This window comes from Chiloscyllium plagiosum, unplaced genomic scaffold, assembly GCF_037043375.1.
Source record: "Chiloscyllium plagiosum isolate Xiang-an unplaced genomic scaffold, Cpla_swu_hap1 HiC_scaffold_4, whole genome shotgun sequence".
NCBI classification, from domain to species: domain Eukaryota; kingdom Metazoa; phylum Chordata; class Chondrichthyes; order Orectolobiformes; family Hemiscylliidae; genus Chiloscyllium; species Chiloscyllium plagiosum.
This window is the reverse complement of record NW_028270142.1, coordinates 37,214,961-37,242,570: the sequence shown is the minus strand read 5'-3', so window position 1 is coordinate 37,242,570 and position 27,610 is coordinate 37,214,961. Positions and strand designations below refer to the sequence as shown.

The 27,610-nt window shown below is 39.2% G+C and overlaps 1 protein-coding gene across 6 annotated transcripts in view; it reads left to right on the top strand.

Moving 5' to 3' along the window:
- The window catches only part of pde1ca (phosphodiesterase 1C, calmodulin-dependent a), a 653,944-nt gene that overhangs the window by 607,384 nt on the left and 18,950 nt on the right, over positions 1-27,610 (top strand). For 2 of the 6 annotated variants that reach the window (XM_087986163.1, XM_043688813.2), the window contains one exon: positions 352-14,715. The exons of the other annotated variants lie outside the window; for them this stretch is intronic. In XM_087986163.1, the coding sequence (XP_087842289.1) occupies positions 352-383 (32 nt within the window). In that variant the 3' untranslated portion in view covers positions 384-14,715. Of the gene's footprint in view, positions 1-351; positions 14,716-27,610 lie in introns of those variants that run through there. 6 annotated transcript variants of the gene reach the window in all.

Here is a 27,610-nt window from a genome sequence, read left to right as displayed (position 1 = left end):
ATGGCAATAACGAGTTATAAGAGGTGATTCTAGACTCTAGTGCTTCCAATTCTAGTCCATTGATCACAGGAGATACATCTGTAATGGCAGAAAGTCACTAGCTATGCTATTTCCCAAAGTGCATGTCCACCAAAAATACTTTCTATAGTCAGTTATTGTTTAACCTAACATTCTGAGTCAATTCATTACAGCTAGGCAGCCTGTACTGTTTTGCATGTAACTTTCAAACATCCACATTTCCTCAAGCTGAGAAGCCTAGTATTAACTTATTGCTGCATTCCTTCCCACTCAGCTACACTCACCCTGGACTGGAATAAGACACTGACAGGCATTTGTTTCTTTCTCTTGCAGGGGCAGAAGTGCAGCCTGGCCCTGGAAACTAGTTGCATCATGCTAGCTCAGCTTCTTCATTTTTTCCACAAGGAGCAACCCACAGGGAAAGGCTTGAACAGTGTTTCAAGTGCTGACTCTTCTCATTGGCCAGTTTACAAAAGACTAAAACTATAGGCATTGGATTTTTTTATTGGTTTCTGCTTTTTTTTTGTTTTAAAATGAACTGTTGTTTTGCACAGGTGGAGAATTCTTGAAGTTTTTGATTTTACAAATATGGCCTCCAATAAATAGAAATGGCATTGTACAGCATAATCTTAACAGGGGATCTGAGGCCTTACAAATGATGTGGTAAAGCTGTATAACAAATATTTATTGAAGGGCTTCTTGTGAATACAACACAAGCATGGAAGTACAGATGTCATTAAATGACATTTCCATTATTTCAAGGTTCTTTTTTGCATCCCACCTCTCAAACTTCATTAAACTGTAACTGTAAGGCACACAGTAACGAGTTTTTAATGAAACTTTATCCAACACCACCAATAATTTACCACCTCTTTAAGCAGTTGATGTATTTGATTTAATTTGTTGATTTGTATGTTTCTATTGAACCCTTATCCAATATAATTGCAGTGCTCTCTTTAGCAGTAAAATGGCTCCCTACATATCACTCCATCACCAAGCATATCTATATTTGTTTTCCATTACACCTCTTCCTCAGCTCATCTATTGCTGAAATGCTCATTCATGTGCATTTGCTATCTCTGGATATGATTATTCCAATGCTGCCCTGACTGGCCTCCATCCTCCACACTATATAACCTCATTCATCCAAATTGCTGCTCCCACTTTCCCAACTCCACCAGGGGTTTTTAACCCATAATAACCATTACGGTCAAGGACCTATTGGTTCCCAGTCCACAATGACATAGCTTTAACATTCTCTTCCATACATTCAAATTCTCCCTTGAATGTGCTCCTTTCTATGCAGCCTCTTTTAACCCTATGATCCTTTCAGGTCACTTCACTTTGCTGCTTTTGATTTCCTGTGCCATTAATTGCTCTTTATTTGGAAGCTATGCCTTCAACTGCCGAAACCTAAAGACCTGGAATTTAGTCCCTGAAACACTTAACCTCTGTATCTTGCTTTCCTGCTTTTAAGACATTCCTTAAAAGTCCCTTTGACCAAACTCTTGTTCTTTCTGTTCTAAAATCTCTTTATATGACTTCATGGCAAATTTTGTTGAATACTGCTTCTGCAAAAAGTTTTAGAATGTCTTACTATGTTAAAGACACTATTCATGCAAGTTGTTCATAAACATTGCTTTCTAGAAACACCGCATTTCCACTGTTTCTATCTGATGGAAGCATGCAGTGTCAAATTGATAATTTATTTCAACATTGTAGCATAGCAGTAGCACATTTTCAACTTTACAACATGTTTAAATAAATAAGGTGAGTATATTAAATTGAATGTTGTCCAATAGTGATTACACTTGATTTTTAAACAAGCTGTCTTGCAAAATATTACAAAAGAAAAATACCGCAGATGCTGGAAATCTGAAATAAAGACTCAAAATACTGGAAACACTCAGCATGTCAGGCAACATCAATGGAAAGGAATGGAGTTAATATTTCAGGGTAATACAGGATCATTGACCTGAGACTTTAACTCTGATTCCATAGTTGCCACATGACCTGCTGATTATTTCCAGCATTTTCTGTTTCATTGTAGAAATATTTTATTTATACCTGAATTGTCAAGATGAATTAGTAGCATCTCTCTCCTCCAGAACTTCTCGGCAGGATTTTCTCAGGGTAGTATCCATGGCTTAATCATCTTCTTCTCCTTTTCAAATAACCTTTCTTCCATCATAAGGTCAGAATTGGGGATGTTTATTGTTAATTGGCAAATATTCAGCACCATTTGTGACTCTTTATATACTGATGCTCTCTATAAGCAGTAAGATCTGGAGAGCATTCATACTTGGGCTGATAAGAGGCAAGTTAGATTTGCGGCACACAAGTGCCAGGCTAAATAGAATGTAACTATCTCCCATGACTCTCAATAAAATCTCTGTCACTGAATCTCCTGCTATCTTCATTCTGGGATTACCACTGACGAAAAATTGAACTGGACAAGCCATCAAAACACTTTGGCTATAAGAGCAGATGTGATGACCATTCGTGGTGAGTAACTCACCTCCTGACTCCCCTGAGCCTGTCCATTATATACATGCTCAAGTCAGGAATATGATGGAATACTTCTCACTTGCTTGGATGTGTTCAACACTCAAGAAGCTTGAAACCATTCAGGACAAAGTAGCCTACTTGATTGACACCACACCCACCCCATTCAGCATTTATTCCCTTACACTACAAATGTACAATGTACCGTCTACAAGATGCACTACGGCTACTCACCATGGCTGCTTCAACAGGACCTTCCAAACCTATGACCTCTATCAACTAGTAAAGCTGAGGCAGCAGGTGCATGGCAGAAAGACCACCTGCAGATTCCCTCCAAATCATTGGACTTGGAACTGTATCACCATTCCTTTACTGTTACTGGGTCAAAATCTTATAGCTTTCTTCTGAATAGAAATCTGAATGTACCTGCACCCTGGAGATTGCAGTGGTGCACCAAAGCAGTTCACCATCACCTCAGGGGGAATTTGGAATGGACAATATATGGCTGAACAGTGAAGCCCACATATTATGAATAAATATTCATTAAAAAGTGAAATATTCAGAATTACAGAATTGTTACAGGCCAGAAGAAGGCCACCATGTATTTCCTGGCTCTTTAAATGAGCATTTCATTTAACATCATTCTCTTGCTTTTCCCCCCATAACTCTGCTAATTATTTCTCTTCAGACAGCAGTATTCTCCCCTTTTTAATTGTTGAATTGAACCTGACATATTGAGGCAGTGCATTCTAGACATTAACCATTAGGTGCATGAAAAGGTGTTCACACATATAGCTTTTGCTTCTTTTACCAATTACTTTAAATCTGTGCCCTCTCATTTTTGGGAACGTTTTTTCTCTGTCTATTCTGTGCAGACCTTTTATAATTTTGAATTTTTTGCTATCAAATCTTTCAGCTTTCTTTTCTCGAAAGAGAACTATCCTAACTTCTCCAACTTCTCTTCATAACTGCAGGTCCTCATCCTTTGAGCTGCTCTCTTTAGAGCAACAATTCAACATCTTGCACCTCCTACCATATCAGAGGGATATTCACCTCATTTAGTTGAAACATCGCTGTTTTAGAAAGTTATTGAGTTGTGCATATTCAGAGGTCTCATTTGATAAAAACAGTCACTGAACTCTAAAAGCCATGTAAAATATTGTAATGCAGAATTTTGCAAGCTTTTGTCTTTGTACATTGCCTGCTCATGGAACCTGGGAGATCATCTGCAAAGGTTAAATTCATGATTCTTTAACATGAACATAGTTCAAATTGCTAATGTAAATAAATATAGTTATTAAGAATTTATTCACCAATGAGACAACAGATGCATGAGTAGCTCCTTCCAAAAGTCCCCCAATTTAAAACTGGATGAACCATGAAAGAAATATTAATAAAACATAAAATTCTAGAAACACGCAGCAAGTCAGCATAAAGTATCATAGGACCTGCAACCTCAGTTTTACTGCGTTTCAGAGCTTTCAGGTCTTCATTGCTGGAGATTAGGTATTCCTAGGATTGAATGTTATAATTTCCTGCTGTTATTATCCCTATTATCACTGGCACACACTGTGACTTCATACAGGTACAGTTAAATAAATATCTGGAAGAAGTGATGATAACCAAAATATTAAAATTATTCTGTGAGAGTTAGTTTTGTCTAAAGTTTGGTGCTCAAAACTAAATGTTATATTTTGGAATAACTCTCCTGCACTATGTCATATCCCAGTGGGGTCGGGCACTAAAATTCAAGTCCTGCTATTTTTGGAGTGGTTCCAAGAATTTCAGATTTTATCAAAGTGGACAACATGTCCCAATTTACTGATCTTTTAAGACCAAAGTTTCTGTAGTTAATAGGAATTAATATCAATTACAAATAAATGGATTCTACCAATGGGTAAACAACAGACCTGGTTAAATATAACTCTGCTGGTTAAAACCTTGGCCGACTATAAAACTCGCCCTATATTCACACTCACAGATGCAGAGGGAGGGAAAAACTGGGAAGCCAGTTCAATGGTCCCCTCATCCTCAGGATTGACTGTGACAATTCTTTTGGCTTGCCAGAACTTGCTGTTAACCTACACCATAAGGGACTCTAAGACACAGGAGCAGGTTAGACCATAGAGCCTATTGAGTCAGCTCCTCTGTTCAATGAGATCGTGACTGATCTGGTTACTCGCAACTCCATTTTTCTGCCTTTTCCACATAACCCTCGACACCCTTACTGATAAAAAAAATCTGTCAATCTCAGCCGTGAATATACTGAACGATCCAGGCTCGACAACCCTCTGTGGGAAAGAATTCTGTAGATTTACAGTGGTCTGAAAGAAGAGATTTCTCCTACTCTCTGCCTTAAATGTGTGACCCCACATTCAGAGACAATGGCCTCTAATCCTAGACTCTCCCACAAGGGGTACCAACCTCTCTGTATCTACTCTGTCAAAACCTCCTTAGAATCATATGTATCAATAAGGTTGTTTTTTTGTTCTTCTAAATTCCAATGAGTACAGGACTATCTTACTCAATCTCTCCCCAAGGACAGTCCCTCCATATCAGCCTCATGAACCTTCCAAGTACCGCTTCCAATGCCAATATATCTTTCCTTAGATAAGATCCTCCACAATGTTCACGGTATTCCAGGTGTAGTCTGTCCAATGCCTTATGTAGTCTTAGCAAAATCTCCCTACTTTTATGCTCCATTCTCTTTGAAATAAAAACCAACACTCCATTTGCCTTCCCTATTACCCACTTAACTTGGCTGAGATTTTTATGATTCATATATAAGTACTCCTAAATCTTCTGTGCTGCACCTTTCTATAGTCTTTTCCCATTTAAATAATATTCAACTCTTCTGTTATTCCTGCCAAAGTTCATTATCTCACACTTTCCAACTGTATATTTCATCCGTCAAGTTTTTGCCCATTTGCTTAATCTATCTCTATCTCCCTGTGGACACTTTGTGTCATCTTCACCAGTTGCCATTTCTGCTAATTTTGTGTCATCTGATCTCTTCGTACTTTCATCTGCTTGCAGGGGGTACAGAGTGATTGGTTCACAACTTATCAATTCTCTGACTTATTGGTTGAAAGCAGCAGCATCCAGTAACTAGTGAGGGAAAGTAAACTGGCTTTCTTCAAGCATTAGGTGTTTTTACTGCAGAGAAAAGGACAGCACCTCCCCTTCCAGACGTCTAATTACTTCTGACTGTATTATTCACACATACAAGATACTCAGTTACCTGACAGCCAATCACGCCGTTATTGGCAGGCAGGATGCCTTTGTCATCAACAATTGTTCACTACTCCAAGGATAGATCAACTACTTTTTGACAGCCAAATCTCACTTTGTGTACATTGTCTTCATCCGATTCATCTGCAACTAAACTTCCTGTACTGGTTGAACAAACAATAGTGTAAATAACACCTATTGTAAGTGCAGCAATCCCTTCAACCCCCAGTGTTAAAAACAGTTCTTTTCCCATTTCAGTCCACAATCAAAAATACAGAGAAATGAAAAAACACTATTGGCTTCACAACATTTATTTTACCAATTGATACTTCAGCATTTTTACTGACTCGGTATTTATTCCTGTTTTCTTTCCACTCCTTGTTTCTAATGAACACTGAATCTACTTGAGATTGTAGATTATTCCCCACACTGAGAAGAGTTTAGAAACATCAGTCAGCTATATAAACAAATCTGTCTGGTTAATACTACAGATTTACTGAAGTCTTTAACTCATTATATTTCAGTTAAGGCTTGATCAAGGTTCAGATTAATCGTAATGGAATATTGATGTTTTGATGTCTTCAAATTAAAATGGCTTTTTGGCACCATCAGAGAGAAATTGTGTTCTGCAAAGCTTACATTTGAAGCCTTGAGTCCTTGAATAGCACACATTTTAAGTTGGATACCCTCTCCCTTTGCACCAATTGCACACAAAGGAATGTACAATGACTAAAACTTGCATTTATCTTGGGTCATTAATGTAGTAAAATACTTCAAGGTGCTTCACAGCAGCATTGTCAATCAAAATTTCACACTGTGCTAGGTGAGAAAAGATCGGAAAGATTAGGTCCTAAAAATGCTCAGTGAGAAACAGGAAAGAGGAACCTGGAAGGGCAAATCATGTAGGAAAGATATACATTATTAAGTCATTTTATGGAAGAGAATTCGTATCCTCAGATCTCTCTGCTAAGGTTATAGCTATATATTAATATTCAGTGTATTCGGGGGTAATTTTGTGATTTTGTTCTTGTGGCAAGCAGCCTCTCTGGTGAGATGATCATCTTCGCAATATCAATTAATGTTGTATTTTTACATTTTCAAGCACAAAAAGCTGAATTGGTGTTTAAACTATGGGGAAACTTTGTTTCTTTTATCACACCTGAACCTATGGCACTCAATGTAGAAGGAAAAGTGTCTGGGAAAGGATTTGTTTTGAGGTGATTCTGTTTCATAGAATCCCACAGTGTGGAAGCAGGCTATTCAGTCCATCGAGTCCACATGGACCCTCCAATGAGCAGCCCATCCAGACCCATCCCCCGAGCACTGCATTTACCATGGCGAATCTACTTAGCCTACACATCCCTGGGCACAATCAGCAATTTAACTTGGCCAATCCACCTTATCTGCACATCTTTGGACTGTGGGAGAAACCAAAGCACCTGGAGGAAACCCACACAGACAAGGGGGGAACGTGTTAATAACTCTACACAGACAGTCGCCCAAGGCTGGAATTGAACCTGAGTTCCTGGCACTGTGAGGTAGGAGGGCTAACCACTGTGCCACCCCATTTTGAAGTATGATCAATGTGAGAAACTAGGAACTATGATGTAGCAAAAAAATTTTGAAGTCCAAAGACGCAATTCATTAAAAGCTATCAGTGGTTAAAAACAATTAAACAGATTCATGGGAGGCTGTAAAGCTTCCATGTGTTTTGGAGTCTCACTTAGATCCCATATATGAAAGTCCTGCCCCAAATTCTGAATGATTTAAAGTTTTGTCCGTCGGAGAACAGGGTTGAGTGCAATTCACACAGACAAGAAAACCAATCTCAGCAGGATCAATTTAAACAAACCCTGTTTTGCCAGGTTAAACCCCTAAGTCTGCCAATCCAGTTGATGAGGTTGACATAAATACTTTTTAAGCGTAGATAACACCTGTACAACTATTGTGACATGAAGTTTTTAAATGATCACTTTAAACTAAAGGAAAGAAGCTACTGCCATCGGTGGGAGACTTTTTTTGAGAAGAAACTCTCCTGGACTACATTAATTTATCATCGAATCCCTATAGTGTGGAAACAGGCCCTTCAGCCCAACTAGTCCACACAGACCCTCCGAAGAGTATCCCACCCAAATAGATGTTAAAAAGAAGTGCCATTTGGTTTTGCACTTCAGTAGAGCACTTTGTTGACAGTTCCTCAAGCCCATCTTCCTCATTATGGATGCCTTGCTGAGCTTCAGAAGCTATAATCATTACATCAAAGGGATTCTGAGTTCAAAATGTGACTGACAGCTAAAGAGGCTAATCAAGGATTAGTTGCCTATAATATGGGGCTTGAATAGAAGGTTGTGTCTTTATGTAAGAGATAAACCACATGTGAGTTGAAGGCTCCAGATGGACTTTAAGATTGGAGTTCTTTTCACAATCAAGTGTGTCAGAATGGGAGCCATATTGCTAGCAGGTTTTCGTTTCATCTCCAATGGCTCCCGATGGATACCCATGGTGAATGCTGAATGAGTGACTGTGGAGATGGCTTGGAGGGAATAAAGGTCCATGGAGAGTGCATAAATGGCATTGAATTGCATAAGTATGAGGATTTAGGAACAAAAGCCTATGATGGATGAAAACTAAAATATTTACCAATCTTTAAAACAACTCAGACAAAGCCCCCAAAGAACTGAGACAAGCCTTCTAACCAACTCACTTTGACAATAGCTTGCCCCTGTGGTCATCTGTGCTCAGTTCTGGTATCAGAAGATCCAACTCTATCATCTTCTATTCCTTCTTCGATTCTGCAAGATACCTTGGTGCTCTAAATCTGGCCTAGGATCCTAAAATTAGACTGAGGCCATTCACAAGTGAAATTAGGAAATACTTGTCACACAAAGATAAATAGAAATTTGGAATTCTCTCCCAAAAAGCTAAAAAGATTGGGACATATGGAGCTTTTAAGTCTGAGATTGATAGACTTTATTAATTAAGCATGTCAAGAGACATGAAGTAAAAGCAGATAAATGGAAATGAGATGTAAATCAGACATGATCTAACTGATTAGTAGGGAAGTCTCAAGGGACTAAATGTGCTGCTTCTTTTCTTAATGTTCTTATATACCAGATTTTCCACCCATCAATATAATTGGACAGAAAATCGAACATCCCATTCTATGCAACTTTCTTTCATATATGTTTTCATGCTAAAACTTAATCAGTCAAATAATGATAATTTATCTTGCAGTCAACATTATAATCATATCAAACAAGCTAAGTAAATGTGACAAGGGCAGACTGACTAAATTGAAGAGAACACTCAACCATCTGGAAAGATTTTATGATAGATTCACTGAAGAAATTGAACAATACAACCTTTACATTCAGTAATCTGCGTTCTCACTCTGTTATGTAGATTTCTCACAATAACAAAATTTCCTTTCATAGTCATTACTGAAAAATTTTCAAAGATTTGTTTTGACTCTTCACTCTGAATCTTCCTTAACTTATGACTGGGTAAATAAAGCAGTAAATCACCTACCTTTGTAATTATTTGGAACATGCATTTTTTTGTCACCGGACAAAACATTCTTTTTATTTCATACAGTCCTTTGAACAAATGGAGTTGCCAAAACTCACAGGATAAAAAGCCGGTTCCTCTTCCAGTCTGTGCCTGAGTGGAGCCAGAGCTTTTGTGTTAATTTTATCGCTTATCCATCCTAGTACCTTGGGGGAAGCATCTCACTATCATTAGTTGTCTTGGACTGTCATTTGTTTGATCACTTACATGTGACGTATTGTTTTGTGTAAATTGTCAATGTATGTTATGTATGTTATAGTACCTGCTTACACTGCTGTTTATAATAAATGTGAATGATTATTTTGCATAATATGTTTCAGACCAATCAAAGTTGACCGTTCACCACTGATTAATATGTACCACCTCTGTGATGTCCAAATGATTTATTCATGTTGTTTGTCTGTTGCTTCCACTAATTGCTGTATTTTAAACTAATGGAATGACTAGCTTATTGTATGGCCCCTTTTTGTTTTTTATTTATCATTTTTGCTGTTGAAGTCTTAGAATGCAACACTAGCAAGTTACAGATGCTGAACACAGATAAGCAATCGATCAGATTGCACTTTGTTACATGTTTACTGTCACTTTAGATTATATATTTTAATAATCAATGTATGGAACAGGATGACTTAGCCTTTTAAATGCAATTTAGAGGTCCACTGGAATTAAGTTTCAAATAATTTTTAAAATCTTACAATTCGGGGATAAAATTGAGGAAGAAATTTTTCCTGTAAAATTCCAAGTTCAATGTAATTTTAAAAGATATAAGATTCAGTGACTCCATGGAGGAAGAAATATTCCTTGAGAAACCCCACTGTTGTTATCTGTGGTGGAAGAAAATTGGCATAGAGCCATAGAGTCATAGCATGGAGTCTCAGGCTACAGAGTACTGCTTCTACAAAATACCACGCTTGTAAAATTTGGTGAGTCTGGGAAGAGGTCCTGTTATTTAAAATAAACAGAAACAATCTGAGAGACACATCATGGGACAGCATGAGCTGAAATCTAGAGGCATTAATGAAAATGAAACTTTGAACAATGACTCTGAAAAGAAGGACTAGAAATGTTTATTTCGATCAAAGATGAGTAGAGAACTCCTAGCTTGTAAATCCTACAGCATGTGGGAACTTTAAGATACTTTGTGTCTTGGGGGACTATATTTGTCGGTACTCCCTCCAGCTGCTGAACTCCATATCAGGCTGTTTGAGATTGAGTGACAATTGGAGTCACATCAGAGCATTAGGAAAGATGAAGGTTTTTCTGGATTACAAATTTAAGGAGGTTGTCACCTCACAGGCTGGGAGTACAGTGATATAGATGGTAAGCCACCAGGAAATGAAGGAATTGTGGATTGCATATCTCTCTCAAACCAGTGCTCATCTTTGGAGACTACTGAGACTTATAATGCTTTGAAGGAGTACAGTTCAGATCAGTTGAGTCACACATGGAGTTTTGCCTATTTAATGCTAAAAAGAGCCCCTCCCAGAATATTCTGCAGGGAGAAAGTGATGGAGAATTTAACAAATGGCATGAAGGAGACTGTTGAGAGGTTCTTTGGTCCTATTTTCAGGAGCTATGGAAAAAAAGGTAATAAGCACTACATTATTTTTGTGTTGCATTGCTAAGGAGACTAGAAATATGAAGACCGGAAAGAGAAGGGAGAAAGAGCTTGAGCGTCTTGGGCAGAAGGCACCTAGTCAAAAGTGAACTTCAACCTGGATCAATGCCACTGTCCAGAGGTTCATTAATATAATTGGGTAAATTTTAAACTAAGTTAACAGGATGGTAAGCATCAACATGTAAACATGAAAAAGAGGAATCAAATAAGAAGAGTCTTGGATATACTGGGGAAAGATGTGGTATCATATTTGATAGAAAGAGACCAAGTAGATCAAGGAGGAACATAAAGACAGGTTTCCAATACATATTTGTAAAACACAAAGTGAGGTGATCATTGTTGATGAGCTACAAGGACCAGTAGTCATGCTGGAAGATGGTGTAACTAGCAATATTGAAACATTGCACTGCATTTTAGCAAGGGTGTGAAGACTTTAGAGATAATGCAGAAAAGGTTTACACAAACAGTTCCAAGGATGAAAAATGTCAATTTGAGAAATTAAGAGTTGATTTTTTAAAAAGAGGACATGGTTGAGAGATTTGATTGAGGTGTTCAAAATCATGAGGTTTCTAGACAGAGCAGATAGAAGTTGATGCCACTGGCAGTAAAGATGAGACCCCGAAAACACCATCTTAAGGTGGTGACAAAAGAATCAATTGTGACATCAGGTAAAAATATTTAAACATAACAAAATGTTAGGATTTGGAATGCACTGCCCCAGAGTGTGGTGGAAGTGTATAATGTCAGGCTTTCAAAAATGAATTGAATACGTACCTGACAAGACCAAGTTTGCAGAGCTACAGAAACATCTGGGAGTGAGTTGCTATTGCAGTGGCCTCCTTCTGTGTTGTAACCATTCTCTAATTCTATCATTCTCACACAAAGATCTGGAGCAATGAATGATCTTTGCAGAAGTTTTTCAGCTACAGGATAGATACATTCCTACAAGAGGACAAGGTGGGAGAACCAAAGCCAGGTCTTCTTGAAAAACAATGGAGCTAGAGAAGCCAAAGTGTGTTGTATGATGCAGCTCAAGTGAATGCTTAAAGTGAGAGCTGAAGAAATTAGTTGAGGGGAATAGTAAACAGATAAACACGGCAAGCCAACAAAAGACAATGAGCATAGAATGGCAATTAACAAAAAAATTTGTTATCAGTTGGCAAATAAAATGATGGGTTGGGGTCTATTAGGAACAAAGAAGTTTATATGGATATTTTGGGCTGTTGTGGCACAGTGGTGGTATCCCTACTTCTGGATCAGGAGACCTGGGTTCAAGTCTCAGCTGTTCCAGAAGTGTATGTCTGAACAGGTTGATTAAAGACATCTTTATATGAATGTTATGACACAGCTCTACAGTAGCTGAACTTGAACCCGGTATGCGTAAAGGGACATGGAATAGCGAGACCCATTTGTAATGACATTTAGTAAGGAGGAGAATGTTGACAAAATGTCAGTTGAAGTGGATGTGGTAGATGTAATAGATACCATGAAAATGGTGATATTGTGTGTACTGAATCTGGTCCAGGTAATTTACATCCTGGGCTATGAAGGAAAATGGGATTGGAGTAAAGACGAGCCAAGTTTTCATGCTTCTCTGGATGTGGAAGAAGGACCAGAAAATTTGAAAGTTGCCATTCTGCCAAGTTGGGTTAGAGAAGTTGGGATTCTTCTCCTTGGACCAAAGGGAGTTGAGTAAAATCTGAAAGAGATGAACAAATTCTGACTGGTTTAGATGATGAGGACAAAAAAAAAGCTATTCCATTAGTTTGCAGTACAGGACAAGGGAACCCAGATTAAAGGCATTGGGCAAGAGATACAAGGAAGATGTAAGGAAGAATTTTGTTAAATGGTGAGTGAGAATAACCCAGAACTTATGTGTCTGTCTTGGAACTGCATGCAATCAATAATTTCATAATGAAGAAAATAATTTTGCAGGACCACTTAATTAGAGGGGAACCTTTATAAAGCGCCAACATTGTCTTAATGGTGTTAATGGTCTGCTCTGTGCCTTAATAACTCTATGACTCTATGCATTGAAACTGTTTTGATCTAATTCTTAATAACATAAGGCTTCTGTTAAATGGAAACATAAGTAAAGAATTCTTTCTCCCATATTGGTGGATCAATTGGAATCATGTGAGACATTTCTGATTGTTGCTGGTCTCTGCTCTCTCTGATGTATGTAAAAATTGTTCCTGGATGGACAGATTAATGGTTGCGCCGCTCTATGCATATTAGGATGGCCATGTTAGGAATGCGTAATGTCAGTCGGTGAAGTAACAGTTTTGCTACTTAAAATGTTAATATATTTTAGTTATAAGAGTTGTTGATAAAATAGATGTGTAAGTATTGCATAATGTATTTATGTTATCACTCCAGAAAGTGCAGGATGTCAAAAATGTTTCCAAATGTGAGGTGTTGATGTGCAAATATTGTTCTGGAAATGGCCTCTGTCTGAGTGTACGGTTTAAATGATAAACTTTACGATATACTTACAAATGCGCCATGAGACGATCTCCTGTTTGATAAGTGTGTTGCTACCTGTTCACCATGTGAGCAATGAGTGTGTCAAAACAGCAAACACCGATCAGCTGTCTGATGTATGCACTCAAAAACAACACAAAGGAGGTTTTTTTATTTGATCATGAGATTTACAGATGGGTTTATAAATTAATAGAATCCAATTATACAAATTCATCCTTCTGGCAAAGCAATTCAGGCTGCACTTTATTGAGAATAGGACTGTAATTTGAATTTTAATTGAAAATTATTGAGCAGCTCAAACCATTCAGCAAGAAAGTGAAAGAATATTATTCCATTGAACAGGAAATTCTGATGTGAACCTTGTGTGGTAGCAACATCAGTTGTTACTTATGCAGCAATCTGTTCTTACTAACCTGAGTACATTAATGGTGCAGCTTTTGTCAATTTAGTTGCTAGGTTTTTTCGCAATAAACTATTTTTATATAATTAATTAATATTCTATGCTGGGTATATTCTGCATTTTAATAACATCACATTGTTCTCATCATGTAATTAGATATAATTTTCTGTTCAACACCCTACATCTATTGAATTAATTTTACTAGGAGAACCTGTTATTAGACACATAATTGCTTCACATTCAGGGAGTGCAAAGGGAGTTGTTTAGTTTTGTTGAAATATGTCAATTGTTCACCTCTATGTGAAATGGCAATATTTGTGGCTTCAGCATCTTACATAATAAGAATGCCGATAAGGGCAACTGAAAGAGCAGGTGCCTCAAGTAACCAAATGTCATATTAATATATCATTCCCTGTAATTTATGTGTACTTAAAATACTGAGGGCCTTCTGTGGTGCACTTCTGGATACAGTGACTTAATGTTTGCATTATTTTCTATTTTGGACATATCTTGATAGGCAGCCTGATACGCAATGTTAGCTTTTTGTAATTCTACCAGAACACTTGTGAAAAGTTTCCACAAAATGAATCATAAGGCTGTGAGAAATATATTTCTTGGCTGTGCTATGTTGTGTTCAATGGTTAACGTATGTAGACAAGTTCTCAGTTCCTCAATGTCACACTGCATGGAAATACAGTGTACGAATTAAGTCCTAAATTAATTTCTGTTTCATATTTCCATTTTGAGCCATAATTGTGTAATATCAATTTTTTTTCACATTTCACTTTGTAATAAAGTTGGACAGGTGTATGCATTTCCTCTATCATGCTGTTGCACTATGTAATGTGAAATTAAACATTGACAATAATTGTCTGTCTGCAGCGGTTATTTATTTCATTCAATTGTCTCACAATCTGCAGCATGTATGTCTGCAAAAGAAATAAAATCAGTCTAAAACATCTCTCATGATACTTCTCCTGTGAACTTTCTCTTGGCAAGTCAAAGATCACTGTATTGCCGGAGTAAGAAATTCACTGTGTGTAAAAGAAATGTGGGAAGTGTATGAGATATTGTAAATTGATTTTTTTTTCTAATTGTTTTCTGCAAATTTTTTTTTACCTTACCTATTGCAGATAAATGATATAAAAATGAGCTTGCTTCAGGGACATAATTAAATAATTCAATGTAAGAAGGGAACAAAGGCAAATTGGGGAAGTGCGATGTGTCTAGGGAGAAAAAGACAACTGAGATCTTGAGGATAACTTACAAGTCATCTGATTCATTAGGGAAACAGGGAATGGAGCAAGCCTAGTTTTGGAGCTGAGAGATGTTGAGCTAATGGAACTAGGCTTGTAAAGAGAATGATCAAGATGATTGACAAGAAGACAAATATTGGGCAATGCCTGGTAGGATATTTGTGGAGAGACATAGAGCAGGTTTTAACCTGTCAGACTGGGATGAGATTTTTGAATGGACGAAGGGATTACACCTGAAACCTCCCCCATGTCAGGAAAGTGGTGAGCAAGACTGCACTTGGGTTAAAGTTCTACCTTTAACCCAAGTGCATACTTCAGTGCACAAGAAACACCCGTGTAAGCAGGCATTTAGATCCGTTGAATTTAAACACGTTGAATGTTCACAGTGGCTGATTTTAACTCTAACCACATGGGCTTTCCTGGACTAGCTGGAATGCACCAAGTGAGAGGACAGTGAAAATGGATGAGGCTGAGCAAATGACAGGCAAGAAAGGCTTTAAATACTGAAATCTGATGACAGGCTCTTCACCCAGCTTAAAAAGACTTTTACTCACCCGGCTTTTTCTGAAAATATATGTTCGTGATTATGGAAATAACTCCAATGCTTTGGAGATTATTTTTTGTTGTCTTTGAGTTTTTTTTGCTTTTGAACAACTCTTCTCAACCATCACAGAATAACAACAGGAAAGATGGAGACAATTCAGCCTGTCATGTTCATGTGCTGGTCTTAGAATCATAGAATCCCTACAGTGTGGAAAGATACCTTTCTGCCCATTGAGTCCACTCTGACCCTCAAAACAGCATCCCACATTGTCCTACCCCCTACCCTATCATTGTAACCCTGCATTTCCCATGGCTAATCTACCCAGCTTTCGCCTCCCTGGACTCTATGGGTAATTTAATATAGCCAATCCACTGAGCCTGCACACCTTTGAACTGTGTGAGTAAACCAGAGCACCTGGAGGAAATCTACAGAGACATGGGGAGAATGTGCAAACTCAACGATGGCAGTCACCCAAAGGTGCAATTGAACCCAGGTCGTGGGTGCTGTAAGGCAGCAGTACTAATCACTGAACCACTGTGAAGAGCAACTCATCTCCTACCACTCCATTCCGGCCCTCCACATTCTTCCCTGCTTTCACCAACTCTCTGGCAGCGCATTCCAGCTCCTCACAACATTGAAAAACAACGATTTTGTGATTTGGTCATTGAGAGTTACTTTAAATCTGGGCCCTCTGGTTGTCAAATTGTACCATGAGGAAAAATAGTCTTCTCCAAGGAAAAATAGTCTTCTCCAAGGAAAGTAATCCCAAATAATTCTCCAATCTGTCCGCGTAACTAACCTCCTCCTATCTTGCAACCATTCTTGTGAATCTTTCTTGTACTGTCTCTAATATCTTCTCATCCCTCCTAAGGTGTGTTGCTCAGATTCTGTAGCTGATTGAGGTTGAACCAGTGTTTTCTCAGTGTTATCATAAATTCCCTAATACTGAGCATGTATAATGCTTATGATACCATCTGCTTTATTAATCATTTCTCAACTTCTCCTGCTACCTGTAGTGATTAATATACAGATGGTGAAAGTCAGGACTGCAGATGTTGAGATTAGAGTTGAGACTGTGGCGCTGGAAAAGTACATCAAGTCAGGCAGCATCCGAGGAGCAGGAGAGTTGCCATTTCGGGCAAAAACTCTTCATCAGGAATGAGGCTGGGAGCCTAGGATGTGGAGAGATAAATGGGAGAGGATGGAACTAGGGGAAAGAGAGCTGAGAGTGCAATAGGTGGATGGAGGTGGGGATAATGGTGATCGGTCAGAAAGGAGAGTGGAGCAGATAGGTGGGAAGCAAGATGGACAGGTAGGACAGGTCATGAGGGTGGTGCTGAGTTGGAAGGTTGGAATTGGGATAAGGAGGGGGGGAGGGTAAATGAGGAAACTGGTGAAATCCATATTGATGCCATGGGGTTGGAAGGTCCCGAAGTGGAAGATGAGGCATTCTTCCTCCAGGTGTCAGATGGTAAGGGAGTGGCGATGGAGGAGGCCCAAGACCTGCCTGTCCTCAGCAGTGTGGGAGGGGGAGTTGAAATGTTTGGTCACGGGGCGGTGGGGTTGGTTGGTGCAGGTGTCCCAGAGATGTTCTCTGAAGTGGTCTGCGAGAATGTAAAGGAGACCGCATGGGGAGCAATGGATACAGTAAATGACATGTATGGAAGTTCAGATGAAATTTTGATGGATGTGGAAGGCCTCTTTGGGATCTTGGACAGAGGTGACGGGGGGTAAGGTGTGGGCGCAAGTTTTGCAATTCTTGCAGTAGCCATGGGCACCTGCATGAGCCCCAGCTATGCCTGCCTCTTTGTCAGTGACGTGGAACAGTCCATCTTCCATAGTAACACTGGCACCATTCCCCACATTTACCTCTGCTACATTGATGACTGCATCAGCGCCCCCTGGTGCTCCCATGAGGAGTTTGAAAATTTAGTCAAATTCACCAACACATTCCAACCCGACCTTAAATTCATCTGGACCATCTCAGACGCCTCCTTGCCCTTCCTGAATCTCTCCATCTCAATCAATGCTGACCAACTCAATATTGATATCTTCTACAAACCCACTGACTCCCACAGCTACCTTGACTACACCTCCTCCCACCCTGTCTCCTGTAAAAATGCTATTCCTTATTCCCAATTCCTCCTCCTCTGTTGCATGTGCTCCCAGGAGGGCCAGTTTTACCACAGAACACACCTCCTTCATTAAAGACCGCAATTTCCCTTCCCACATGGTTGATGATGCCCTCCAGCGCATCTCATCCACTTCCCGCATCTCCACCTTCAAACCCCATTCTTCTAACTTCAACAAGGACAGACTCCCACCCGGTCCTCACCTTCCACCCCACAGAACTCCGTATACATTGCATCATCCTCTGCCATTTCTGCCACCTACAAACGGACCCCAACACCAGAGATATACTTCCCTCCACACCCCTAACCGTTTTCCATAAAGACCGTTTCCGCCACAAATCCCTTATCAGGTCCACGCTTCCCGACGACCCACCCTCCCCTCCCGGCATCTTCCCCCGCCACTGCAGGAATTACAATACCTCCCCCCTCACCTGTGTCCAAGGCTCCAAAGGAGCCTTTCACATCCATCAAAATTTCACCTGTACTTCCACACATGTCTTTACTGTCCATTACTCCCATGCAGTCTCCTCTACACTGGGGAGAGTGGACACTACTCGCAGAGCGCTTCAGAGAATATCTCTGAGACACCCGCACCAACCAACCCCACCGCCACATGGCCTAACACTTCAACTCCCCCTCCCACTCAGCCAAGGACATGCAGGTCCTGGGCCTCCTCCATCGCCATACCCTTACTTCTCGACGCCTGGAGGAAGAACACCTCATCTTCTGCCTCGGGACCCTCCAACCTCATGGCATCAATGTGGATTTCACCAATTTCCTCATTTCCCCTCCCCAGTTGCAAACTTCCAACTCAGCACCTCCCTCATGATATGTCTTACCTATCCATCTTCTTTCCCACCTATCTGCTCCATCCTCCTCTCTGACCTATCACCATTACACCCACCTCCATCTACCTATCGGACTCTCAGCTATCTTCCCCCCCAGCCCCACCCCCTCCCATTTTTCTCTCCACACCCGAAGCTCCCAGCCTCATTCCTGATGAAGAGTTTTTGCCTGAAACATTGACTCTCCTGCTCCTCAGATGTTGCCCAACCTGCTGTGCTTTTCTAGCATCACACTCGACTATATACAGATGGCATTAGGTCCCTTTATTCCTGCACCCACTGTACAGTCATGCCCTTTGAAGACATGATTGAAGGGTACTTTGAAGGGCACTTAGCTGCTTCATAGTCCTCTTTGACTGGCCTTGTCTGGGGTTGCCTGAAATCCCATCAGTGGCTTCTTCTCTCCGTGTTGCTGTTAGAACTGAGAAGCATCAGATTGGCCAGCAACCCTTGGATGCAGAATATCCTTCCTCAGGAAGTAGAAGTCATGATGCTAAACAACTGATTGCCTGAGCCATGCAAACAATATTCTAGCTTCCAAGGCCTGGGGAGTCTATAGTTTACGATTGAGTTACCTGATTGTCATGATGCTGAAGTGAGCACTTGAAGTCAGATCCAGTAGCTGTAGTTGATTCTGTAGAAGCTTCCAATAGCTTGTGTAGTTAAACAGGGTGTGTTCTTGTACAGGAAGATTCCCCAGATCGGCAGCTTTTGGGAAGGAGAGCAGGCTTTTTAATCTTAACTGGTTTTGTGGTTTTGATGCTTGTTGCCTGGGTTGCCTTAAACAAAAGAGTACTTTCTTTCTCTATATTCTTCCTCCAAGCCCTCATTCATCAAAACTCACTCCTGAGGTTGGGTTCTCAAAACCCCTTTTTGGAGGTTGGTACATATTGGTCAATGTGTTTATCATTTGTGCTGATGCTTATACGCCTTTGAACATTGAGAGAATACACCAGCCCAGGATTCCTCAAGATCTGGGGAGGCTGGAGATTCCCTGAAGCCCATATGGCACCATGACAGGGAAAGCTCCTATCAGTTTTTTATCCTCTCTGAGTAGGATCCTCTCTGCTTTTATTTATTTGTTTTTATGTAACTAGAATTCCTTATCTGTGGCAGAGTCTGGAGAAGTTAAGACTTTTTAAAAAATGTAACCTATTTTCCTAATCAAGCTGTTCAGGGATGTTTTTGAACACCTCTGGAGCTGGTGGGACCTGAGCACAGGTCTGACAGTCCAGAAAAAGGGGCTTTTAATGGGAGAATCAATGAGGGCCTAAATTGCCTCACCAGGATCTAGATTTTTAAGATTTAACCCCTGTGCTGCTGACCAGGTCAGTGGGAAGAGGCTGCTGTTGGAATTGAAGCTAACTGTTCATATTAGGCAAGTTTCTTAAGGAGAACTTAATAAGAAAAAAAAATGGATGTGTTGAACTGCATAGAGCTGATTAGTTAGAATGAATGTTGAGATCACATAAGAGCTGATTCCAAATGGAGCATTTGATCCCAGTATTCATTCATTGGTGCCCTAGGATTTATGGTTTGTTCCTGCTATCGACAATGAATGTACTAGAAAGAAGATTACAAGTTTCTGAAACATATTTTTTCATTATTTTAACTTTAGGTCTTTAAGAAAAACATATTGAAAGAACAGTCTTCTATAAAAGTCTGCACATCATAAAAAGTCACATAATCATACAGTATACAAACAGGGTCTTTGGCCTGCTATGTCTTTGCTGACCAATAAACCACAGACTAGACTAATCCCATTTTCCTGCAATAGGGTTGGTCCATTGCTTTCTGTGCCCTGGCTTTTAAAGTGCTCATTTTTAAGTTAAAATAAACTATTCATGATAGAAACTACAGTAGGTCATGTCTGTTACAGTGGCCTGTTTCACACCCATTGAACAGTGTCTCCATTCAAATCATAAAACAGTGAATTTTAGAATCTACCTAACCATCTCAAGTCATAAAACAGTGAATTTTAGAATCTACCTAACCATCTCAAGTCATAAAACAGTGCATTTACAATCCACCTAACCCTGGCCCTTTAAAGTTCAAAGCTTCCTCCCTCAGCAGATATCAAATTGGGAGCCATTCAAATTGCTAATTTGAAAAGCTAATTGTGTCAGGTAAAAGTCAATGGATGAGTGCAGCCCCAAACGATGGCTTAAACAACCTTGACAGTTGGAAAGGCATCTTATCAATCTAGAACAATTGCTTTTACATTGGACATGTATAAAATTGATTGTACAGCCATTGTAGGGGATGACTTTATGTTTTCTTATATTTAGGTTTTTAGGAAAATGTGTTAAAGACCATTCTGCTCTAAAAATCAACCTTAGCTGCAGCCTCAACATCCTCATGATCTCTGTTGAAAGGAATTGCAAGGCAATTCCTCCAAAAGTGTGGGATTTCCTCTGCACACACTGCCAAATGTAGCCTGTTCCCACAGCTCACATTGCCTTAGAAATGTATGAGGCTGAGACCGATCGTTCAAAAGGTTTGGTTGGACATTTTACTGTCTGGCCATGTATCCTTGCTATTACTAGGATCACCTATTTCCACATCGGTCATGTTACCTGATTCAGCCTCTGTCTCAGCATATCCGCTTCTGCAACCATCATTCATTCCTCTGTTATTTCTAGACTTAAATATTCAAATACACACCTGATTGACCTCCCGTCTCCCATGTTTTATCCTCCAGAAACTTGAGGTCATCCAAATTCTACTGCCCACATCCTTACGCACATCCAGACTGATTCAATTGCAACCCTTATGTTCACTGTTCTTTATCGATCTTACCATTACTTTCCCCCTATTTAACATTGTAACCTCCACCAGCACAACATTTGCTGAGATATATACATTATTCTAATTAATGGCCTCTTGAGCCTCACTAATTTTTTTATCACCTGACATTAGAACTCCTGCCTTCAACTACCTAGACTCTAGACTCTGGAAACTTTCCCTAAACCTCTCTGGCTCTCTGCCTCTTCTTCTCTTAAGGTGCTTGTTAAACCTACTTTTTTCTTGAAGTTTAGTGTTAGGAGAAACATATCTATTAATTGTGTAATTAAATTTGAAGCACTCACCTATTGATATAAACCACCATTTGTTATGGGATTACTAGATGCTGGTTGTGCTGAATTGAATTGTCTCAGGACAAATTCATAACTGTGGGGGTTTCACACAGGCTTGGTCCCTTTTTTAACAGGCGTGGATTGTGAATGGCTGAATTTCCTCCCATCGTCATTATTGCTGGTGCTGCACTTATTATTGGAAGAGTGATTACAATTGCTATATCAGGAGATAATAGGATATCTTGAATAAAATAGGCCACTCATTGAGTATGTTACGTTTTTCAGATCAAGATGATGTATGTATGGTTAGAAACACAGAAACCAGCAGAAGGAGCATCCCTTTCAGCCTACTCACAGTTCAGTATGATCATCACCTTTTTCTGTATTCTCAAACCAGGGGAAACAACCTTCTTACATTGAATCAGTCTAGTCCTGTTAGAATTCTTTACATTTCAAACAGTTCCTCCCTCACTTATCCATAATCTAGTGAATACAGGCCCATTTTAACCAATTTCTCCTCATTGAGCAGTCTTGTAATCCCTGGTGTCAGCTTAGTGAACCTCTGATAAGTGCATCCTTTCTTAGGTATGGAGACTGAAATTGTGCGCAATTGTCCAGGTGTGGTCTCGACCAGGCCCTGTATAACTGCAGTAGGACATCCGTATTTCTGAATGCAAGTTCTCTTCCAGGGAAGGTCAATCAGATCACTTGCTTTTCTAATTGCTTGTTTCACCTTATTTCAACTTCCTGTCGACTTTTATTAACTGGTGTACAAGGTCATCAGTACTTTGTGTATGCACGTTTCTCAATATATCACCATTCAAATAACACTCTGCTTTTCTGTTTTTCACTCTGAAGTGTATAACTTCACATTGATCCATTTAGCTCATTTAAACACTATGATAGGTGTCCATATATATGTAACTGCTTGATTGGACCAGGCAATCTGGAAACATTGAAACAAATACATTTGCCAGCCCAGTGGCCAACCTCTAGACATGAAGGGCCTCAGAAATTAGTGTCCAACTTGTTATTAACTATCCAATGAAAATACGGGAAAATACACTTATACGTAAACTTGTAGTAAGATCTGGATAGAAAACTAGTAAATTAGATAGATTTTTCTGGTTACGGTGCATTAAGAACTGAGGAAGCAGTTCAAATCATAGCCTGGTGATATAACTCACAACACATATTATCTGCTTAAATTGCAATTCCAAAGTAATATGTACATTTACATTGGCTTCACCTCCTCAAGGGATGCATTATTCTACCTTTTAGAAAAGGAGAGACTCAATCACATCAGGCTCTCGCAAGTTTAAGGAAAACAATAATGTGCATTTATATAGCTCTTTTCTTAATGACAGGGTTCCCCAAAGTGTTTCATAACCAGTTTGATGGTTTTGAAGTATGGTCACTGCTGTGATTTGGAAAGCACAGAAACAAATTTTCATGTATCAAGATACCATACAACGAATAGTGATCAGATAATCTATTTTAGTTATGCTAGTGGAAGAATAAATATTGGATGGGCTACTGGGAAAAATTCCCCTATTCCTCATTTTCAAATAGTGGCATGGAGCCTTTCTACATTCAGCTGAGAGGACAGTCAGACCCGGTTTCTCTTCTAAGAGACCAGGACCTACAATATGTGTCCCTCAATACGGCACAGAGGCTTTCAAATATTTGGCGAATGTGAGGACTGCAGATGCTGGAGATCAGAGTCAAGATTAGAGTGGTGCTGGAAAAACACAGCCGGTCAGGCAGCATCCGAGGAGCAGGAAAATCGATGTTTCGGGCCCGAAAAGTCAATTTTCCTGCTCCTCGAATGCTGCCTGACTTGCTTTTTTTTTCCCAGCATCACTTTCAAATATTTGGAGTGGTATTGAATCCGCCACTTTGTAACACAGTCACTGAGTCACAGCTGAAATATACTGTGGCTAGTTTACATGTCTACTGCGTTTAATTGTCAACAGTTTCCCAGTTTAAGAACAGTTTGGTCCCCACTGCTATCCCCAGACCTTTCAATGTATTAGAGTTGATCTTTCTGTGCACCTTCTCTGCAGCTGTAACACTATATTCTGCATTCTGTTGTATTACCCTGATCTACTCATTTAACATTTGATTTATCTGGATAGCACGCAAAACAATACTTTTCACTGTATCTCAGTACGTCACAATAATAAATCAAATCAAAGTTGTCACATGACTACATTTTGGACTCCACATAAATGCCTGAGGATAGTTGGTGTGGAATCCACTCATTAGAAAAATCTGAGATGCCGCTCAATGAGGTGATAAGTGAATTTGAGCAAAAGGGGGCATGAATAACTGCAGGAAGTTGTAAATGACTAGTCATTTGAAAAATAACGTAAGCCAGAAAAAGAAATATTTTAAGAGAGAAGTGGAGTTTTGGCCACAACTAGATCAGCTATGATCTTATTGAACAGCAAAGCAGGCTTGGGGGCGAAATAGCCTAACCCTGATTCTATTTCATATGCTGTTATGAAGTAGATTGTCTAATTTTACAGATTTCTTTTATAACAAGTTTACACAGCCAGTTTCTGTAAATGTGGACATTGGCGCCTACAACCAAAATATAAAAAGGAGAACAAAAAATGACTTTACACACCTAAGTGCACACTCTGGTCTTAGTCGCCACTTCAGCTGAAGACTATAATTGCTGACATGTCCTGTGAACTGCCTTGGGAGTTTGACTGGTATAATATAAGGTGGCTCATTATATTGGGTTACACTAAAAGAACAAACAGTGTAATTTAATCACATTTTTCTTTTCAAATTTAATTACAGTAACTCAGAGATTTGTTTGATATTCTTCATTAATTCCAATTTCACTATTTGGGGGCAAGTTAACTACCTCTGAGATTTACGAAAACACACATCCCACCAACATACTGATTAAATTGAATTTACTGATCGTGATGTCCCTCTGGACCAATGCCCAAAAGTAGAGTTTCATAGAATCCAATTCCACATCATTTTTAAATTACATGACATTGGAATATATTTAGCTAGTTTTATGGAGGACATCTGTAAAATCAAAGACTAACAATGAGCTCATTTCATTGCTTTACAGTGAATAATGAAAAAACTATAGAATAATTTAGGTACATTAGCGCAAAGCAAAATTCTTGCATTTTAAGACTATTGTAGCAAATATTAAAGATTCTTCTAACAGTCCCACATATTGCTTTTTTTTTTCATTTGGAATCTCATGGAAAGAATGCAAAATGAATATTCACCAGTAAATTATGTTTCCTTAATCTTACATTTTGTAAAAAGTCAAAGAGAATCAGCGGCAATACTCTCCACTAACTGGAGGTATGACTAGGATAAAGAAAATGGCAGTGATTTTTCAGGACATATCGTCTCAGTCCCAGGACATCACTACAGACATTACACACCTTCTGCTGCCTCATAGTGATGTTTCAATGCAATGCCATGGCCACTGCTGCCTTTGTCATAAAGTCAGAAATGGGGATGTTGAGGATATTTGCAATGTTCACATCTCCTCCAATGTTGAAGCACCCTGTGCAAAATGACCAAGATAATTTGGCGGAGAAGCGACAAGTAATATTTGCACCACACAAATGTTAGACCATCTACTATTGGTAGAGGAATTGAGTTTCGGAGCCATGAGGTCATGTTGCAGCTGTGCAAAACTCTGGTGCGGCTGCACTTGGAGTATTGCGTACAGTTCCGGTCGCCACATTATAGGAAGGATGTGGAAACATTGGAAAGGGTGCAGAGGAGATTTACCAGGATGTTGCCTGGTATGGAGGGAAGGACTTATGAGGAAAGGCTGAGGGACTTGAGGTTGTTTTTGTAAGAGAAAAGAAAGTTGAGAGGTGACTTAATAGAGACATACAAGATGATCAGAGGATTAGATTGGATGGACAGTGACAGCCTTTTTCCTCAGATGGTGGTGGCTAGCACAAGGAGACATTGGTTTTACATGTTTGATTGATACCGTGCAATATTCAGATTTTTTCATTCTCACCATATTTTACTGCCTTTCTTGTCACTATTCACCAGGGGGTAGTGAAAATTTCATCCAGTGTCGTATGTGGTATTTTCTCAAATCACCACTGTTGGTAATTTGTAGTATTTCCCACATTTACAAGAATGTGGTACTGGGTAAGTATTGTTGGAGACTGTTTGCTGCCACCAATCTTCCTTTGTCTTTTCTTTGTCTTGAGCCTATCTAATGATTAATGGTAGAGAATATGCCACCATAGAGCATGTACAGATGATAGTGTAATTTTGTATCAAGATTTATCGTATGGTAACAATAAGTTCAAATTTATATGGTGAGGTGTAATTACAGGACTTTAGGGATCTAAAACAGATAGATCTCTGTTTCCACCCACAGACTTTGCACGGTATCAATCAAACATGTAAAACCAATGGCACATGAACATTAACCTCTTAAGAACAATTACTTTAAAGCACATCTCCCCCAAAACTTTTAGAACAAAAAACAACCCACGACACAATCACAAAAATAACCACATTACATTATCTCCATTCCTTCATAAATGCAGAAGATCTGATTGTTTCACTCTCTCGACTAACTTGGAAAACTGTAATTTCTTATTTACAGATTATTGATGCTGGTTCTGATTTGTGATTTCTGATTCCAGCGGGGAATCTTTTATCTTATGAATATCTTTTGTGGATGAGACCATTCTTTGTAGACAATGTTCATTATGTGACAGGAGGGCCCTTCGTCATATCAATTTCCTTCCTCAAAGATAGCTGCTCTGTTGAAAAAAGTACTTTCTTCCTTGTGTTACACTAGATTGCTAGGTATATTTTAGTTGGATAAGCTTGTCTCATTTTGCAGTATTCTGGATGCTTTGACCAATCAATTTTTTGTTCCTGACCATGCCCAGGGTCTGTGGACATTGGTCAGGTTCCTATGGAAACTGATCGCATGCGAGCTGCTAATACAGCTAGATGTCTTCAGTTCCCCATTGTTTGACTGGTAAAGTTAACCTTTCCAGACTCTTAGTCATGTTACTGAGAGATTGTTGCTCACTCAATACAATCACTTTTGTTAGCATTGGATGTTCTTTTAGAAGACAAAATATTAAACCTTTCCATCAGAGCTGTGAAGTCTGTGATTTTCTTTATTTTGACGATGATAAACAGCTCTCTTATACCATAAGAAGAGATCTGACTTGATTTTTCTTTTTCTATTTGTTTTCTGTCATGAGTCTTAGAAGCCCATTGAACTCTTCTTCTGGTTGTCTCTTGACTGGTTGATTAATAATGATTTGTTCATAGATTACTATTTGGGCAGTTGCTTGCATCTGGGCCAGTGTTCTGTTGGAGGTTGTCAGTCCCATCCAACTCTTCAAATGGAGTTGAGATGGAGACACGTGTACAGGCTTAAAAGGAGAAGTTAGTTGTTTGAGAACCATGTGCTAGTTTTTAATTCTTTTAGTTGTAGTGTGATTTATTAAAACATTCTGCACTGAGTTATCAGCCAGTCTAATTTCTGTTGAATATAACCTCCACTTTTTTCACCATGGTAACTGTTCTGACAGGACAGTAACACTTACTGCTTTATCAAGCACAAAATTCACAGGTTATTCATTTCTTTGATGTAGATAGTTTTTTTTGTCTTCTGGCTTGTTTTTCTTAGTTGTTCCCCATTGGAATGCCTTTGGTTTTCTCTCCAAATCATCAAATGCAGGTATTCTTTCTAACAATGGTATGTGAAGACCATTTAACATTTGTGATCACCAGTGTTTCCATTGTTCTGAAGTTATCTTATTTCTACACATCTTCTGGAAGTGACCTACAGTTTTGCAAATGTAGCATTCCTTAGTAATGGCTGAACTTTATCTATGCCTGTGTGCCATTCTTATCCCATAGCACTACCACTTTATTTAGTAGCAAGGATT